Here is a 13340-nt window from a genome sequence, read left to right on the forward strand (position 1 = left end):
GCTTCGTGTCCTTTGCAAAGCCAGTCTCTCCTCCCCCGTTAGTAAAACAAGACAGGTATTGTAATTTTGAATTTCCAAGTTAGAAAAATAAAGTATGCTGCAATGGAATTGGTTTGTATTCTCTGAAAATAAGAAGTTCGTGGAACAATGTTTCCCTATGAAGTTTCTAGTCTGTGGATTGTTTGCATGCAAGTTAGAATTTCCTTGTTGAAAAATAACAAATCCCAAAATGTAAAAAGTATAAAAAATTGAGGGGAGATGGTATAGAATTGAGCTGTCCAGAATGGTAGCCAGTTGTGTCTAGTGATCACGGGACGTGTGGCTAGTCTGAATTAAGAAGTGCTGTACGTGTAAAATGCACACTGGATTCCGCAGAGTTTGGAGAAAGGAATGTAAAATATCTAACAGTTGCTGATTACATGTTGAAATGATTTTGGAAATACTAGGTTAAACAAAATATTTAAAATAATGTTTTTTTATTTTGTTCTAATGTGGATATAATGTGAAAATGTTTCTTATGTAGCTTGCATTTATTTCTACGGGAAATCACTAATATAAAGCGGACAAAAAATACATATTGAGGTCGTGGACAAGACCATCAGCACACTCGGCGCTCCATAAAAGTTTCGAGCCTTTAACCAATCCGGTTACCGGTTGTGTAGGCTGGTCCCCTTTTGTCCAATCAGCTTCTGACTCTCACTATAAATAAAACGGAACCGGCTTTCTTTTCTTATTGGCATCCAACGACCAAGCCATGGCTCGCACCAAGCAGACGGCGCGCAAGTCGACGGGCGGCAAGGCCCCGCGCAAGCAGCTGGCCACCAAGGCGGCCCGCAAGAGCGCGCCGGCCACCGGCGGCGTCAAGAAGCCGCACCGCTACCGGCCCGGCACGGTGGCCCTGCGCGAGATCCGCCGCTACCAGAAGTCCACCGAGCTGCTCATCCGCAAGCTGCCGTTCCAGCGGCTGGTGCGCGAGATCGCGCAGGACTTCAAGACCGACCTGCGCTTCCAGAGCTCGGCCGTGATGGCGCTGCAGGAGGCGTGCGAGGCCTACCTGGTGGGGCTCTTCGAGGACACCAACCTGTGCGCCATCCACGCCAAGCGCGTCACCATCATGCCCAAGGACATCCAGCTGGCGCGCCGCATCCGCGGGGAGCGGGCCTGAGCCACAAGGTCTGTCACTCCTTCCCAAAGGCTCTTTTCAGAGCCACCACATGTACGCTGAAAAGGACTGTTTCCCTGTAACGGTTATTGATGGGTTGGTTTCACCGGTGAATAACGACCATTTCCGGGCGCTTTACAGTGTTTTAGGAAGTTAGTAAAGACCCTCACAAGTGCACTTAGCTATTGGCCTGCTTGCGCTCCGATTTATACTTTTAGTCCTGTTTAACCACTCCGGTCTGGGGTTCATTAAACCCTTTTTCTCGGTAGACAACTTGATGTAAACACAAGGAAGCTACCCGCACATGTTCTCCCTTTCTTGTTCTCCCTGTCCCTTCTCAACTTTGAGGCAGGTGGGAAGAAATTTTCTAAGTTACTTTGTACTCCTGAAGTTGGGTTCCAAGGTCACAACTGCTAACTTAAAATCCCCCATCTTGATTGTGTTAATTGCCCTCAGGTGAGTGGGTTCATGGTTAACTAGTGCCTGTGATTTCCACATCCAGAGTTTTAAGATAATGCCAGTATTTTACCAATTAAAAATGCCCTACTAGCCTCTACCAGCAAAACAATGTATTATAAACATCCTCTCCGTAATCTGCCTTCCTCTGGAAGGGAAGCTATATTTGGAGGAAAGCAGTGCCCTCCCACCCTCCCAATTTACCCTCCCCCCCCACACACAGACACACACACACACACACACACACACGCGCGCGCGCACACACAAACACACACACACACACACACACACACACACACACACACACGAGGCTGTGCTGATCCAAAACCGATTAGTATTGAGTGTAAGTGAAGCTTTCCTTACCCCTGGGCTGGGAAACAGCTATTAAGAAGGGCCCTGTTCACCCTGATCAATACTCTTGCTGGTTGGGCAGAGTATGCAAAAAGTACAATTCTCCAAGTTAGTCTTTCCGTTCTGATTATATGAAGACTTATTCAGGGGCAGTGAGTAGTTCTAGTTGTTTGGACCTGGTCATTTTTAGATCTGTGGGTCTAAAATGGATACTCCAAGTGTCTGAAACCACTCCATGTGCTAAACTGATTATCTCGTGACCTACCTCAGCTCTTTCTGGGCCTTCAAGGTGTGCTTTCATCACCCCATAAGAGGAATTGAGTTTTGCTATAGGAATGGCACGCAAAAATGCATGCTCAGTGACCCCAGATCATTTTGGCTCATGCTAACGTGTCGAATGTGATGCCATCTTCTAAGGCTCACTGAAGGAGGAGGGACGGTCTGATCAGTCTGGGGTGTGCATTTTCACTTTGCTAGAGATCTGCAAGAATTTCAGAATGTACGTGAATATGTACGTCTTAACTCAGGAGGTAAGTCTGGGATGGACATAAAGGTTTGGGAGTCATTAGTACATAAAAAGTAAGGTTTGGGAGTCATCAGTATATAAAAGTCTTTAAAACCAAGCAAGTGGCCTACAGATCCCTTCTGGCTTCTTCCTGTCTCTTGCAATCTGCTCTGTGGCCAGTATCGAACTTCGTGTCACTGCCTGAAATATCACAAGCCATGAATCTGGTGCTGCTCATTCTCTGCTGAGATCCCCACCCTTTCCTCTAATTCCCAGTTTCCTCCAACTTTCAGATGAGATGCTCCCTCTCCTTCCTTATCCTTCTGTCTTAGTCCTCCCAAAGTCCTGTGCTTATTTGTTTTGCTATCTTGTGTTTTGATTATTTACTTTTGGGTTTTATCCCATTGGAATGAGTTTCTTTTGGACAGGCAGGGTCTTATGCTATATATATAGCTTAATGTATAGTTCCTGAATATGAAACGGAAACTCGCGGAAAGTATAAGTACATTACAATTTAATAAATGAGGCCACAGAAAAAATAGTCTTTGTCCATCCATTTCTTGAGATTGCAAAACTAGTAAGTGGCATAAATATTCCAGTCTTTTCCAAGGACTAGTATACAAGGATCCTGCTTTGCCTGTGTAGAAATATGGACAACGGACCAGGATCTTTGAACTCACTATTCTCAAAAGGGCCTTTGGCTTTTCAGAAGTGTTTCTATTCTTTCAAACTGGGTCTCCATCATGAAAACTTGGACTCCAGTTCTTAGCATTCAGTGCCATCCTTGTTACGACCAAGATTGTACCGCTATATTGGACATCTACACGTTTGGCCATGTGGTAATATATGTATATACTCATATACATGAATATACACATGAATAATTATAATACTATAAACTGTATTTGAATACTTTTAGTAAACAGATCATTAAAACCAAATTACTCTTTAAAGGCAATTTTTTAATTCAAAATTACCATCTTCCTGACACCCTAGTGGTTTTGTGTACCATATATGGAAACCACTCCTGCATCCTGCCCAAAGTTACCTTGATAGTAAAATTGTCACCTACAACAAACTTTCAGATACTGACATAGGTAGTCACCTTGAATCAACTTAATGTCCTTGTACATTCAAATAAATGACTTTGAAATTAGTCTATTTAGTTCACAAATGTTAACTTGTTAGCAAAGTATCCTAAACACCGTAGGAAAGGGAAAAAATTCTTCTCCCTTCATTGTACCCACTCCTAACCTGGTTTAAGAACTAGAATAACAAGTACATTTTATTACATGCAGAGGCCCACTGAAGTTTGGGACCCCAAATCAATGACCAAGGCAGAAGTTTTTACTTTTTAGACAAAAGCCTGAGGATTTGGCAGAATACAGAAAACATGTTTGAGATCCTGGACTGAAGAAACAAGTTGAACAAAAGCAGACTAGTAGAAACTGCAGCTCCCGAGTCTTTATAGAGCTCCTATCTCTGGTGATCCAGCTTTCAGAGAAACAGGAGTCTGAGTGTCTTTACACAGTGGAGGTTTCCCAAGTGTATTTAGTTCAAAGTAATATGCCAATGTGGTGACCTGGGGGCAGATTGCCCTCCTTGGCCACTACAATACCAATTCTTAAGTGTGAACAGGAAGCCAAAGCCCAACTAGAAATTGCACTTCAATCGCCTGAACGAAAGAATAACGTGAGAAGAAAACAAGTCGTGTCACCTTTTTAGGACTATAGAAGTGGCTCTGAAAAGAGCCTTTTGTTTTTCAGTGGTTCACAAGCTCCCTTCTCACTTGGCTTTGTGGTGGCTCTCGGTCTTCTTGGGCAGCAGCACGGCCTGGATGTTGGGCAGGACGCCGCCCTGCGCGATGGTGACGCGGCCCAGCAGCTTGTTGAGCTCCTCGTCGTTGCGGATGGCCAGCTGCAGGTGGCGCGGGATGATGCGCGTCTTCTTGTTGTCGCGGGCCGCGTTGCCCGCCAGCTCCAGGATCTCGGCCGTCAGGTACTCCAGCACGGCCGCCAGGTACACCGGCGCGCCGGCCCCCACCCGCTCGGCGTAGTTGCCCTTGCGGAGCAGCCGGTGCACGCGGCCCACCGGGAACTGCAGCCCGGCCCGCGACGAGCGCGTCTTGGCCTTGGCGCGAGCCTTGCCGCCCTGCTTCCCGCGTCCGGACATGACCACCTAAACACTCTACAGGCACTTGGCGAAGCGAGCACACAACCAGCACTTTTTATAGCCCTGATTGGGCGCGAAAAAGAAGGCTTTGCATTGGCTAAGCTCGTGGCTTTATTTTCTCCAACGAGAAGGCAGTTTTGGGAGTGTCGCGTTGTGATTGGGCAGAGCTAACTAGTGACGTCATGTTGACTAGCCACCAATCAGACCCAGGACTGTAACTTACACCTTATTTGCATAAGGGTTTCTATATAAACCGGAGAAGTTGCGTCTTACCCGCCGTACAGTTTCGTGTTTTCTGAGCGCGTTTGGTGTCGTCCCGGCCATGCCTGAGCCAGCCAAGTCCGCTCCCGCCCCGAAGAAGGGCTCGAAGAAGGCGGTGACCAAGGCGCAGAAGAAGGACGGCAAGAAGCGCAAGCGCAGCCGCAAGGAGAGCTACTCGGTGTACGTGTACAAGGTGCTGAAGCAGGTGCACCCCGACACCGGCATCTCGTCCAAGGCCATGGGTATCATGAACTCGTTCGTCAACGACATCTTCGAGCGCATCGCGGGCGAGGCGTCGCGCCTGGCGCATTACAACAAGCGCTCGACCATCACGTCCCGGGAGATCCAGACGGCCGTGCGCCTGCTGCTGCCCGGGGAGCTGGCCAAGCACGCCGTGTCCGAGGGCACCAAGGCCGTCACCAAGTACACCAGCTCCAAGTAAACTCGCCTTTCCCAGGAAGATCGGATTCTCCAGACCCGTGCCCCAAAGGCTCTTTTTAGAGCCATCCACGCTTTCTAAGAAAGAGCTTGTTCGCTGTTAGCCTTGCTTAATGTAGAGTTGGGTGTTGTATGTTCTCTTAGAAGTAAATAATTTATGAGAAACTGACATTCTTGTTAGCAGGATTTGCCTCGAGCATTTCAGCATCAAATTTGAAGTTGCTTTTTAGTATGAAATCTTGTGTACTAAGAAAAAGCCAAAGAAGGTATCACCTCGGCTTTCTAAATTGGGCTGCAATACTATTCAGAGGTTCCTGTGGTGAACTACGTAGAACATAGTGATTTCTGGCTTCTTCGACTTAATCTGTGCGTAGACCTACGCTAGTTTTTTCCGGGGTAAGAGGGATAAGAGGATCATGGGGTGTGGGTCTTCGTTGATACGGCTGGTGCCATCCACGTGCTCCCAGGCTCCCGTGATTCTACCTCCTGCTCCATCTTTTACTGCTTTATAGTTGGAAGGTAATGTTAATGTCAGGACAGCAGCGCTGATTGAAAACTTGGTGACTTAACGTCACCAGACAGCGTAGTTCAGACTATTCTATTCTCTAGTTCCTCACCTGGTCACTTCTGTCAGTTTACCCCACGAAGGCGTCCATACCGTGCCTCCCCCCCGCCCCCTCGTAAAAGTATAAGCATTATTAAAGGGCTTTCAGTAAAGGTGTAACAAATACAGTTTGAAAAATAAAGCTGAGCCCTTTCCCATCAGGCTAAATGAAGACTTGGAGAAGTTTCTTTCTTTTCCTTCTCCGCCTCTTCAATTCTCTTTAATATTCCCAGTAACTAACTCAGTCTTTTTATTTGTATCAAGTCCACCGCTCTTCACTCCTCCATGTATGCAGCACATTGGTCTCCAGTGCCTAGTAGGTGCTAAGACACGTTCCTGCAATGAGAAAGTCCCAGCATCTCCCGAGGAAACAGAAGGAAATGCGGACTGTGCAAATAAGCTGGGAAGTGAGCTAAGTGGAGCCTGCTGGGTGGGTAAGACCCTGCAGCGGGGAGGGAGGCCTGCTCCGGCAGGTTGGTGTGAGCACCTAGCACACCCTTAGAGACTTTGGAAGCTACTCGAGAGTGGCTGGAGGCTGGGATGCCTGGAGATGAAGGTGGAAAGGCCAGCCGAAGGTGGGGCAGAAAACCTTAGATACTGTGAAGCCCTGCACACCTTGTCAAGAAATATAATGTTTATCTACTGGGAGAATCCAGACTGCAGAAATTGAAAATGGTGCGAGATGTAGGATTCTGAATCATTTTCCCGGTGGCCTAGGTGAGAACAGATTGAAGGGGAGTGAGATCCGGGTCAAAACGTTGGAAATACCAGCCAGGGGTGAGGTCGGGACTAAGGAGGCAGCAGTCAGAAGAGGAGGGCGGACGGGGAAAAGGAAGCAGAAAGGTCAGACCTTGCTGCACACGGACGGACTGACAGAAGGTGGGGGAGCACAGGCTGACGTCCAGCTTTCAGCTGGAGCAACGTCAGTGCTCAAGAAAGGGGGCTCAGAAAGGGGACTTGGGAGGAGGAGAGGCTCGCCACGCTTCATTCCGATCGGGTTCCAGACTCGCTGCCCCCAAATACGGCACCTTGGCCCTTGGCATATATTAATATCTTGAGCTTGAAAGAGTTTGAGAAACTAAAAAGCTGGAAGGTCGCTCGGACCCCCCTCCCCCCACCCCCCACCCCGCTCCGCCCTTTGACCCTGAGGCGGGAGAAGAGTCCTCCCCAGGGAAAGGTGCCCTCCCTGCACCCAGGGGAAGGGAGGCCTTCTTGTCACCGGAGACAGGGGAATTGGGGGCCAAAAGGCCACTTGAAAAAACCTTATTATTTCTTCAATTGACTACCCCAAGCCCAAAGCCCTGTGTCTTGTCAATTCCTCACAAATTCATCTTTTTTCTAAAAGGTATGGAGGTTCCCCTGCGAGAGTCACTTTGAGATGGCCTGCTCTCGTGAAGGCTCTCGTGTAGCATGGAAAAATTCAGTAAGATTTGGACCCTTTTTTTCCCCGTTGGTCTGTCTCGTGTTGGTTTAATTCTTAGCCAGAGATCCGAAGAGGATTGAGAATTCTCTATTTCCCTACATTTCATTCAGCAAATATTTATTGCCCCGATACTAGGAGCCAGGCCCTGTTCTAAGCCCGGCAATGTGACAGTGACCTGGTTCAGAACAAGTCTCAAAATGCCCCTTTGACAAGTGGACTATTTGGCACAAGAACTAAAGCCAGTCAACAACCTCACAGGCCAAGAAAAACTTTTGCCCCTCCCTTAACTGCCTTAAAGGATTTCGATAAGGGGTTGATAACAGAGGGAGAGCTATTACCAGACAGAACGTTTAATGTGGAAAGATGTTGCGAGGCCGGGCAAACATCTGATTAACCAAACATCGGCTCTTATCTTCCTGTGATTGGCCCTCCTCCCTTTTGCAGCCCCAGTTCCCCATCCCATCCCTCAGCCCGGGAGGGGGACTCAGCCTCGACTGCCTGACTGCCTTGGAGTCTCTTATTTTTTACAGGGCTTCTGTACTTATGAAATCAAATTTATTTTTTCCCCCGTTAATCTGTTTTATGTCATTTCAATTAGTGGACCATACAATGAACCATGAAAGGAATAAAGGGAAAATTTCCAGTTCCTACAATGTACAAAATGACGAGCTCTTTCTTTTAAAGATGTCAATTTTTCTGCCCCAGTTAATAAGTGCAATGCAGTGATGTGAAAACTTCCAAAAGGAGTTCATTTTTCCTTTAAACCTGAAACAAGATCCACTATTTTGCAGGGGAGCAGAATATACCACCTCAAACTATGTCGCTTTGGTGTTTTATCAGTGATGGTAAACTCACATGCACAACAGTTATCGCTGGCACAGGTGAATGTGATAAGAATTTTGTGGAAAGTGTAGTAATATTAATCAAATACCACAAAATCTACATCCTTTCTGACAAAGCATTTCAACTCTAGGTTATCCTCAGATTTATGTATAAATCTCCTTTAAAATTGAAAAAAAAACCACATTATGTTAAGTACTAGAACATTTGTTTAAAATGTATCATAGAAACTGCTTATGATGGAATATTACACAGATATAAAAATAATCACTTTTTTCACCTTCAGTCATGTAACTTTTCCAAAGTTCCAAGTGAAAATAGATTTCCTTTGGCAAAGGAAACTGATTAAAATATAGAACAGAATAGACTTTTTGGTAATAGTTCTGTCAGGGAGGGAGAATATCCTGTCCGTTTCTAGATCCTTCTAGCTAGGCTAAGAATCAAATTGACATGAAACAGATTAACAGGAGAAAATAAAATATAATAGTGTATGTACAGGGAATCCACACAGACATGACATTTCAAAGACAGTCCAGCAAAATGGGGCATATGTCAGGCTGAACTAAGGAGGGGGCAGGGGTCTGGGACTTCAAAGGGAAGGAATGCACTTCTGAAGAGTTTGGTTAACCAATGTCTGCCGGGCCACTCAGGGGGCATAGAGAGGACTCTGATCAAACAGGCCTTGCCGGGTCCCTGCCCATCTTCTATACGTAGTTCATAATATAGTTATTGACTGTGAAAGCTCGCTTCCTGGAGCAGATCCTCTATGCAATTTCTTTTTATTTAGTTGTGGAGGAGGTAAAAAGCTTTCTTGAATTTGGATTTTAATAACCTTCACTCCAAACTGGCCCATCATAGTGGCCTGCCCTTGCCCCCACAGTTCCAAGTATGAGTCACTGTTAAAAGTGACACATCGATCAGTGGGGAAAAGAATTCTTTTAAACATCTGGTTTATTAAGGATTTACTAGAGAATTGGTTAAAGTGTACTATAGAGAATTCTTAAGGAAGAATACCACGTGGATATTAAAAACGTCTTTTTCTCTTTAGAGAGAGGAAATTGACTAAAAATATAATCAGCATAAAGAAGTTCCACAATCCCTATGCACGGCACTGTGTAAATTTTCTTTGAAAAAAATACGTGCATATGTCTGTTCCCCAAAATATCAAAGTAGCCAGTAGTCGTAAGTGCTCTCTGTATCCTGGGGTAAGAGCTTGCTAGTTTATTGCTTGCCCTTTTTTTTTTTTTTTTTTTTTTGCATTTTTCATAACATTCAAAAGCAATTTTTAAAGTTTTAACACGTGGTCACAAAAGGTACTAGGTATAGAACAAAGCACAAGGAAACCGAAGGCTTTTTTTTTTTTTTTTTTTTTGGTCAGACTTCCCTCCCCCACTGGGTGGCACTTCGCGGCTTCCTTAGGTTCTCAGTTCCGTCCGCCAGCAGATATATAAAAGCCCGCAGCTCTGGGGACGTGACAGGGCTTTGTAGAGTCTTCCTTGCCGGCATGTCTGGTCGCGGCAAGGGCGGGAAGGGTCTGGGCAAGGGGGGCGCCAAGCGCCACCGCAAGGTGCTGCGCGACAACATCCAGGGCATCACCAAGCCCGCCATCCGGCGGCTGGCCCGGCGCGGCGGCGTCAAGCGCATCTCCGGCCTCATCTACGAGGAGACCCGCGGGGTGCTCAAGGTGTTCCTGGAGAACGTGATCCGGGACGCCGTCACCTACACGGAGCACGCCAAGCGCAAGACGGTCACGGCCATGGACGTGGTGTACGCGCTCAAGCGCCAGGGCCGCACCCTCTACGGCTTCGGGGGCTGAGCTCCAGGTTCCCGGCTTCCGGGTCTCTGCGCACCCCCGTCCCGCCCTGTCTACAAGCAAAAGGCCCTTTTCAGGGCTCCCCCCACTCTCACAGAGGAGCCGTGACGCTGGTTTGACGCTCGCTGGTCCGCATCCCGCACGGGTCGCTCCCTCTCCTGTTGCAAACCTACAACAGCGAACCTTTCCGCCTGGCTTGGGGTCTTGGCTGCGAATTCGCTCGAGGAAGCAGGTCGTGTGAAGAGGCTTCTGAGGCCTGCGGTGGATACAACTTCCTTTTTGAGGCTTCACTGTGGGCCTGCTGGGGAGACCCCCCTCCTGTGATCGGCCCCTTGCCAGAAGTCCTGCAGAGTCCGCTTGGCAGAGTTGAAAAAGTTTTCAGACTTAAAGTTAGGGAGGTTTTTATTCTAAGAAAGGTGGCAATCTTTTTAAGTTTGTAATTGAGGGCTCCGCCCCCTCTAAATGTCACCTGTCAATCAGGTCAGTGGTGTCTAAGTCTGGAGGGGCCACTAATGTCCTATTGTTCGCCATCACTTCCCACGAAGAGTAGACAGCTTTTAAAAGTTAACGCTAAATGTGTTTTTGTTATGTTTTAAGGGCAAGGATCCTAATCGGCGCTCGTTCAGCGTTAATTTATGACGTACAAATGGTGGATGTAACACGTGGAAAATGTACTTTTAACTCGTGGGAAAATGTCAGCTTTGGCACCAGCGAGTGGACCCACGTGAACTTTGGACATAAAGACGAATCTCTTAAGCATGTAAAACAAAATATTGTGAAAGTTAAGACGTAAATGTCCTGTTGTACAACTTTGCTTACTGAAGTGATGCGAGGTGGTGAAACGTCTAAACAGAGTCGTTATAGAAGCGTCACTTGGTTGTGAGAGCAGGTTCAGTTCTAACTCTTTCCTGGGCCTCAGTTTTTTCACCTACACGGTTAGGAGGAGGAAGCGGAGGAGGAGGAAGAGGAGGAAACCTCACTCAAAGGATTATTTTGAGGATTGAGTTGCTAATGACAAGTGCTTGAATCCTGCCTGCCACACAGCTTGTGTGAAGCACTTATCATTTACGTTCCGCCACTAATTGTATCTCATTTTGTGACCTCCGGGTGTGAGCAACTTTTCTGGAACAACCACATTCCAGTAGAGATCCAGCCACATTAATAGGAGATACTATAGTCTCTTAGGGAGCCGTGCATAATACTCCGGTGTATGTTTTTTTCCAAACAACTTTGCAAATGTCGGAGATATTCTATTTATTTATTTATTTATTTACGGAGTAGAATTTCGTGTTTCATTACTTACATGTAACACCCCGTGCTCATCCCAACAAGTGTCCTCCTTAATGCCCATCACCCATCTCACCCATCCCCCACCCAATGGAGGTATTCTCTTGATTATTCTTACAATGTATACTTGTTCATTTGTACTCATTCTGGGTTTATGCCTTGCTGGCCTCAAAATACCCCACCAGACAAGCTGTCCTGTGGCCCAGAAAGACTCAGACCAAATTTAAATGCTGGGGATGCTTGTGTGTGTGTGTGTGTGTGTGTGTGTGTGTGTGTGTGTTGTTTGTTTTTAATACATTTGAGTACATAGCCTGAGACAGGGGGAAAGACGTGTGGTAAGTTAAGGCTTGGGTAAGGGCATGAGGAGATAGATGGACCACAGCAGCTGAATCATTGGTCATGTATTTAGTTACCTTTCTCTCTGCCACATACAGCCTTTCTTCTTGAAGACTACAGCCCAAGTTGGGACAAGTAGTTCCTCAAATGAAAGGCCCCCCGGGGCCAATGACTGGGAGCTAGTCTTTGGAAGACAGACGGTTATTCCTGGTCACAGCTGATGCTTACTTGTTCACCTGCCTAATGGGCATGTGCTTGATTTGTGTATCTTAGGCAAAGGACATGTGGGGCCAGGAGGGACATCACCAGAGGGTGACTGAATCAAGGTACTACGTGTTCCAAATATATTTAGTGTATCACGAATATTTAGTGCCTTACGTATCTCATGCATATTTAGTGTCTGGTGTTTCAGGTATAAAAGTGCCTCATGAATATTACATGTCTCTTGGTCCTTTACCCCTTCTTTATATCCTTAATACATACACACTCCACTTTCTAGGTATTTATCTATACTTAAGACAGAAGTTTCATCCATCACATTTGTTTCTCTAGCAGTATTGAATATCTGCAAATAGTAGAGAAATATACACTTTGAAATGTTTAGGGAACCAACATCAAGGCTTTTTATCAACTGTGATACTTCATCTTATGATGAAGTATTTTAAATTTTATCTTTTGTCTTACTTGGTCTGTTTTAATGATGGTTTGAAAAGGGGATAAAGGAAAGGCCTACTTGTTTTAAGAAGGATCAATTAGTTCTAAGCCTATACCAACCACATTATAATAACCGCATTCCTTGGATTCCTTGGATTCCTAGCATTTTGCATAAAATCCAACCATTATTCTGTGAAGTTTTGTAGATAGAGCCAATCAATATATAACCTGTTTTCAACAGAGTCGATCGTTTTAAGATTCCTGGCAATTTACCAGGAGTTCTTTTAATAGAATATTTTTTTAAAATTTGAGGAATCCATTTGAAAAAGACAACAATTACAAGTACAAGAGGACTTTAGTAAGGGAATTTTAGCCACAACCAAATCAGTTCATTCAGTCCTAACTAATTAACTCTTGCTTTGCTGATCTTGGGTTAAGTACCCTGCTTCTAATACGGCTTGGAAAATCTTAAATCAGTCCCAGGGTAGAGTCTGACAGGTATCTGGTACAATTATTTATTAAAGTTCTTTTGATGCTTCTTCTGTAAAACTCAATTTCAGATCTGTATCTTGTAGCATGGGCCTGTAGAGAACCGCATAAGGAAAAATAGTACCATCCGTTGATGACTAGAGAATGTCTGGTTAATTTATTATATTAATCAGTGTTATCATTATGGAATAGGATAGGATCTATTTAGGTATGATACTGTGAATACGGAGATTGATAAACCTCCAGGAGCCTTCTGATATTTCCCGGAAAGTATTTGCTATTTTTTTTGCCATGGCGTTGATATCTAGGAACAAAGTCTGTTGGTAGTTTTGTGTGGTTATTGTATGTTGTATATATTGTATATTGTATATAAATATAAATATGTTCTATCCAACTTAAGTAAAATTGTTAAACATTTATATTAAAAATATTTCATCTGGTTAACTTAGGAATGTATAGTTTTTTTTTTTTATTTGCCCTCTTTTTTCCTATTACATGATATATAAGAAAAGAGTTCTCACAATTGTATATTGCTAATTACAAAGTACA

At 45.3% G+C, this 13340-nt stretch overlaps 4 protein-coding genes across 4 annotated transcripts; 3 read left to right on the forward strand and 1 right to left on the reverse strand.

Moving 5' to 3' along the window:
- Nucleotides 1-754: 754 nt before the first annotated feature.
- LOC124528467 (histone H3.1) lies at nucleotides 755-1305 on the forward strand. Its single transcript, XM_047102099.1, has one exon. The coding sequence runs from the start codon at nucleotides 755-757 to the stop codon at nucleotides 1163-1165; it is 411 nt and encodes a 136-aa protein (XP_046958055.1). The 3' UTR covers nucleotides 1166-1305.
- Nucleotides 1306-3743: 2438 nt separating this feature from the next.
- On the reverse strand, nucleotides 3744-4646 carry LOC124528481 (histone H2A type 1-E-like). The gene has a single exon (XM_047102113.1). The coding sequence runs from the start codon at nucleotides 4644-4646 to the stop codon at nucleotides 4260-4262; it is 387 nt and encodes a 128-aa protein (XP_046958069.1). The 3' UTR covers nucleotides 3744-4259.
- Nucleotides 4647-4948: 302 nt separating this feature from the next.
- Nucleotides 4949-5405, forward strand: LOC124528498 (histone H2B type 1-C/E/F/G/I). The gene has a single exon (XM_047102133.1). It carries the CDS (start codon nucleotides 4969-4971, stop codon nucleotides 5347-5349), a length of 381 nt encoding a protein of 126 aa, XP_046958089.1. The 5' UTR covers nucleotides 4949-4968; the 3' UTR covers nucleotides 5350-5405.
- Nucleotides 5406-9716: 4311 nt separating this feature from the next.
- On the forward strand, nucleotides 9717-10028 carry LOC124529243 (histone H4). The gene has a single exon (XM_047103074.1). The coding sequence runs from the start codon at nucleotides 9717-9719 to the stop codon at nucleotides 10026-10028; it is 312 nt and encodes a 103-aa protein (XP_046959030.1).
- The last annotated feature ends 3312 nt before the right edge of the window (nucleotides 10029-13340 follow it).

Source organism: Lynx rufus, unplaced genomic scaffold (genome assembly GCF_022079265.1).
Source record: "Lynx rufus isolate CCGP_SWC_20201006 ecotype Redwood Valley unplaced genomic scaffold, mLynRuf1.p SCAF_6, whole genome shotgun sequence".
In the NCBI taxonomy this organism is placed as follows: Eukaryota; Metazoa; Chordata; class Mammalia; order Carnivora; family Felidae; genus Lynx; species Lynx rufus.

Excerpts from the sequence above, each read along its gene's own strand:
- LOC124528467 (XM_047102099.1), top strand. The coding sequence starts at position 755 with ATGGCTCGCACCAAGCAGACGGCGCGCAAGTCGACGGGCGGCAAGGCC.
- LOC124528481 (XM_047102113.1), bottom strand. The coding sequence starts at position 4,646 with ATGTCCGGACGCGGGAAGCAGGGCGGCAAGGCTCGCGCCAAGGCCAAG.
- LOC124528498 (XM_047102133.1), top strand. The coding sequence starts at position 4,969 with ATGCCTGAGCCAGCCAAGTCCGCTCCCGCCCCGAAGAAGGGCTCGAAG.
- LOC124529243 (XM_047103074.1), top strand. The coding sequence starts at position 9,717 with ATGTCTGGTCGCGGCAAGGGCGGGAAGGGTCTGGGCAAGGGGGGCGCC.